The sequence below is a fragment of the Plasmopara halstedii genome (assembly GCF_900000015.1).
Source record: "Plasmopara halstedii genome assembly, contig: Scaffold_287, whole genome shotgun sequence".
Lineage (NCBI taxonomy): Eukaryota > Oomycota > Peronosporomycetes > Peronosporales > Peronosporaceae > Plasmopara > Plasmopara halstedii.
Genome location: NW_020187208.1, coordinates 288,507 through 293,513, shown reverse-complemented (window position 1 = coordinate 293,513; position 5,007 = coordinate 288,507). Strand labels below are relative to the sequence as shown.

The following is a 5,007-nucleotide window of genomic DNA, read 5'->3' as shown; positions in this document are numbered from 1 at the left end:
CCACTGTCGCTATTCCAAGGCAGTGTGAGTGAATGGAGTGATATGAGAAGTTGATGACTTTAATTTAAAAGCAAGCTAAACACTTCATTTCTATAGAGGCTCTCGGTTTCGCTTCGATGAAAGGTTTCAAATCTATCTTCTTTGCGTCGTAACTTGAGTCGAAGCTTCCTTTGTCGCGGGTGCACGCCTAATGCATACGTAGATATGATAATGCAAATAATTAATCATGCTTTTATCTCCTCTCCTACAAGTGCAACATCTACAAACTCCTTGAAAAGCTCAATTTCTAATGTCCCGCTCTATTTATTTTATTTCGATAACGTAGAAAAAACGGAGTTTCTCACCAAATATGTATGTGGTCATGTTTTACACTAGATAATTTGCATCCTAACAACTGCCAACTTGGTATATCTTTCACACTGAAATATTGACCCAATTTTTGCTTCTTACATTTATGTGTTACAATCTTATCGATTGAATTAGTAAATAGTGATTTTAGATCCTTACTCAAACTCATGGCCACCACCGAGCACACACATCTGTTGATACACAGCGACCTCTGCGAGGATGGTAGTACGTCGATTAAACCCTATGGACCTGGTGTAACACTAGCTATGGCGCTAAATTACGTAATTGGCACTGGTTGTTTCGGTCTTCCTTACGCTTTCATGGAGGGCGGCATCTTTCTCGCATTCACACTAATGATCGTAGGCGTTTTAGGCTCAATGATCACAATGAATTACACTCTTGAGTCGCTCGCTCGTGCCGAAGGAGTGTGCGCAGCCACAAACGGAGTTGCGCCAAAACATCAGATCACGTATCGTAAATTCGAGTTTGCTACCATTGCCGAGATGTTTGTGGGAAATATGGGCAAAGTCGCGGTCCAGCTCGTCATGGGTTTGTATTGTATCGGCTCACTTTGGTCCTACGCTTCCGTCTTTTCATCGTCTACTGCTTCAATTTTCTTTAATTATGTATTGAATGAGTCCTGTGATGTGTACGGTGTCGATCCGTCTGCTGGCTGCTTGAACGGATACTACGTTTTTATGGCTATATTTTCTGTCCTTGTACTATCCATGGTGCTTATGGACATCAGTGATCAAGCGCTGGTACAAAAGTTTCTATCTGTGTATCGTGTCGTGGCCTTTGCACTCATGTTAGTGACCATGACAGTCAAAGTGACTAGTGATGGGAGTGATGTTGTGGCTTCTCGTTACACTCTAATTGGACCTGTGAACTGGAGAAACTTTGGCAAGGCCTTTGGACCAACATTGCTGGCACTTAATTGCCAGTACAATATGCCAGACGCGCTGCAGCCGTTAAATCCGAAATCTTCAGTACGCTTTGTGGCGTTTGCTGCACTTCTGCTTGCTGGGACTTGTTATCTTCTTGTGGGTCTTCTTGGTGCGCTCTCATTCGACACGATAAATCCACTTGCAACACTCATGTGGAGTTCTTACACTGGATGTGGCAACGGATGGGAAGAGTGTGAGTATTTCAATCCGCTAGGTCTTATTGTGCAACTTGTCATTCTGCTTTTTCCGGTGATAAATGTCGTATCGGCGTACCCGATGGTCGGTGTAACCGTGGGTGATAATATGCTCATGTCATTTCCGTCGCATCTCACTGAGCGTTTTGGACGTAAATTTACACGAAGCTTGTGCCGACTATTGGTTGCAGCGCCGCCCATTTTATTTGCTGTAGTGTTCAAGCGTCTGGACTTCATTTTCTCCATCGCAGGATTGTTTGGTTTCTTACTCGGGCTGACCATTCCTTGCTGGTTTCAAGTTATTGGAAGTCGCTACTGCCAGCAAGTGTGGGGATTCCCAAGCGCAGCAACGACTGAATATACAGAGCCAATTGTGAGCTCCATTCCATTCGCTAGCGGCTTCTTAGCGCTCACGTTTGTCATCACTGCAGTTGCAATTGGCACATTGAGTGCATAAAAGAAAAAATAGCTAAATGACGCATTATGAATGTAAAGAGCTCTATGTTATCTGTCACTAGAAATCAATGAACGTCAATAAATGTTCTGTATTACTCCATTTTATAAATCTTCTTTGACAAATTGCGATCTAGTGCTTGACGTCTGGCGATAATGCTTCCAAGGTGATGTTCCAATCGGATAATGCGAATAGTACAATCGACTGTCATTGGTCTCACCGATAGACTCGTGTTTGATGTTTTCAACGGCGTTCACCACTGGAGTCCACAACTTCCAAGCCGCTTCAACCTCATCAAGATTTGCAAAATGCTCAAGTGCGCCATTCGCCACTTCTGACAGCAAGAAATCGTACGCTGAAATTTCATCTCCAAGCTCCCATGCAGCAGTGTTTTCCATAGGGATCTTCACGGGAGTGATGATACGGTCATTGTCAGTGTCTAAGAACTTCCATCCACTTGGGGGCAGGAGGTCTGGAAAGATTTTACTGACGTTGCAAGACCATTCGATTCGATGACTTTGGCTGCAGTCGGCATTATGAGCACGCTGAATAGTAACAGTGAGAGTACATTGACGAGCTAGTTCGTTTGAAAACGTTCCAGCTTTAAATTTAATGTTCATGTATAGAAGACGTTCATTCGTAGCCTTGGCTGCAGTAAAGGAAAAAGTTGTGTTTCTCCATTGCTTTAATGCGCTTCTGAGCTTGATTGAAACAGCTGTGGGTGTAAAATGATCACTTTCATTGCAAGGAGAACTCCTTTCAGCATCGTAGTGTGAAGAGTACTCGTCATACTTAGCGACAAATAGAGTGTTTTGCTGCCACGAGGGTCTTAGTGCCTTGATAAAACGCAATTGGCTCTCATGACGTTTCTGAGCAGCTTTACTGATTGAAAGTGGCTTATCAAATGATGGTGATATCGCAATATTTAGGAGCAATTGCAAGTGGTTGACCACAATATCGCGAATGATTCCAGCACTGAATCAACAATTTGCCACTGAAAAAGCATATACTGTAATGCTCCAGAAAATAGTCATACCTATCAAAATAATGCACGCGATTCTCCAACGTTGCTGTTTCCAGCATCTCAATCTGTCGTACATGTGATAAATCAAACAGTAAGCATTTTCAAGCACGCATAATCGACAAATGCCTTGAATATATATCACTTACGTGTATGTCATCTATAAACTCAGAGTTCCATACAGGATGCAGGGCAGCGGCGTTAAGTTGAAAGTAATCGCGAAGAGCGTGAACAACGGGCTTGCCGGCATAGTGATCCATCACATACAGCTCATCTTTCTAAAGTTTACAAACAGCAAAATTAATGAGACATTGTTATCATAGCATAGTCTCCTGCTTGTAATACGTACACCGTAGATTTTGCGTAAGTGCGTAGCAAGTTCATGAGCCGATTGAAAATCTCGTCCGAATGGTTTTTCCACCACAATTCGCAAGAATGAAGCAGCTTCAGTTTGCAGTTGCTGCGGTCTCAAGTAGCGATGAATCAGCTCACAGCTCTTGACAAAAAGTACAGAAAAGCAGTCAGCAGCGCGTCAAAAATCAATTACAAGAGCCAACCTTAAGGAAGAAATGGGGGGGAATGGCTAGATATACAATCCTCCCATCCTCGATTGCATTATCATTGATTTTCACCAAGTTCCTTCCCAATGTTTGGTAATGTTTTTCCGTCACCAACGGTGCATACTGAACAGACTGTTTAAATTTATTGTCCAAGAACTCACGACATTTGGTCTGCGGAACTGACATCGGCTCCTCGAAACCTTTGCATACTCGATTAGCGAATTCACCGTTGAAAAACTTTTCGAGCCGAGCTGTTCCTTGCCTTGTGGAATGTGTAGCACCTGCAAAGAATCGGAAGGTGCGTTGGGAGAGAATTTCGCTTTTTAACGCTAAGCGAAACATCGAAACCCATAAATATTTTGTAGCCAAGTCTCCAGTGGCACCTGCTATGATGACATTCACGATTTTGTCTGGGCTGCCATTGGTCGCGAATCGAGAAGATAGCGGAGGTGCTGTAGCGGTCACGGGGTGGTAATGCAAAGCTGCAGAATGAAAAATGCCGAGTAGAATTAAGCTTGCACACAGCAAGAGACAATCTCGCATGTTAGCTATGATAAAGTTTCTTACGTTCAAATCTTTTTTTTTCTCAATTTTCGGGATCCAACAAAAATATTACGTGAAGTAAATTTGGCAGAGCAATGCACTGAATGACCACTACGAACGTATTGCCAATCCTCTTGAGATGCACCGACAGTTTTAGATCTGCCGTTGTGCGAGAAGAGAGAAGTAAATTTATCGAACTATCTAATTCACTCACTTTATTCTACAATGTCAAAGCTTAAGTAAATGTTAGGCTCATTCCGATCAGATCGAACGAAGCGTAATGCGCTGTTCAGTTCACGCGTAGAGTAGAATATGAGTCATAACTGTCTACACGTATTGCATAACTTTGAATGATACAAAAAATGACGGCATGCAAATCTGCAAGGTTCCATTACCAAGCATAATCAACGATTCTCCGAAGCAAACGAATGTAGGTGCATCACTAAGGCGTCATCACCTATTCTTCCGACAGGGGAAAATGAGATTAAAGATGCTGTCCTCGCCATCATGCTCGTCCATTGTACACGTGATTTGCGTGGGTTTGCATAGCTTAAACGCGCCAAAGCTTCAATCACATTAATACAATTAAAAAATGAGCGTAAAACTTATATTTTTTTAAGATCTTTTGTTATACGCAAAATCGATTATGCTGGGTTTTTTAATCCTTTTACCACCAATCAAACGTCTTATTCTAACTTCTAAGCATGTCATATCGCAAAAAATAATATAATTTGGAGTCAAATTTAGCCTACAGATATATATATATATAAACTAAGCCGCACCAATGGCTGAGACCGATGATACTTGTGAGTCGCCAGCACCGGCCGCCGCAGCCCAAGAATTTACGTTGGAGGATGTCGCACCACACAATACAGCGGAGGATTGCTGGATGGTCATTCGTGAAGATGGCGTCCGCAAGGTTTACAATGTGACCGCCTTT

General features: G+C 42.6%; 3 protein-coding genes across 3 annotated transcripts in view; 2 read left to right on the top strand and 1 right to left on the bottom strand.

Moving 5' to 3' along the window:
- The window catches only part of PHALS_04952 (60s ribosomal protein l27), a gene marked incomplete at both ends in the record, with an annotated part of 939 nt that extends 819 nt beyond the window's left edge, over positions 1 to 120 (top strand). Inside the window, one exon of the mRNA XM_024722671.1 lies at positions 97 to 120. Within this exon, the coding sequence (XP_024573724.1) occupies positions 97 to 120 (24 nt within the window). The remainder of the gene's footprint in view (positions 1 to 96) is intronic.
- Positions 121 to 515: 395 nt separating this feature from the next.
- PHALS_04951 (amino acid) lies at positions 516 to 1,946 on the top strand (the record flags this gene model as incomplete). Its single annotated transcript, XM_024722669.1, has 1 exon — positions 516 to 1,946. One exon carries the CDS (start codon positions 516 to 518, stop codon positions 1,944 to 1,946), a length of 1,431 nt encoding a protein of 476 aa, XP_024573723.1.
- Positions 1,947 to 2,047: 101 nt separating this feature from the next.
- On the bottom strand, positions 2,048 to 3,710 carry PHALS_04950 (Glucose-6-phosphate 1-dehydrogenase; the record flags this gene model as incomplete). The annotated part of the gene is made up of 5 exons (XM_024722668.1): positions 2,048 to 2,918; positions 2,980 to 3,032; positions 3,114 to 3,242; positions 3,314 to 3,460; positions 3,522 to 3,710. 5 exons carry the CDS (start codon positions 3,708 to 3,710, stop codon positions 2,048 to 2,050), a joined length of 1,389 nt encoding a protein of 462 aa, XP_024573722.1.
- Positions 3,711 to 5,007: the final 1,297 nt, after the last annotated feature.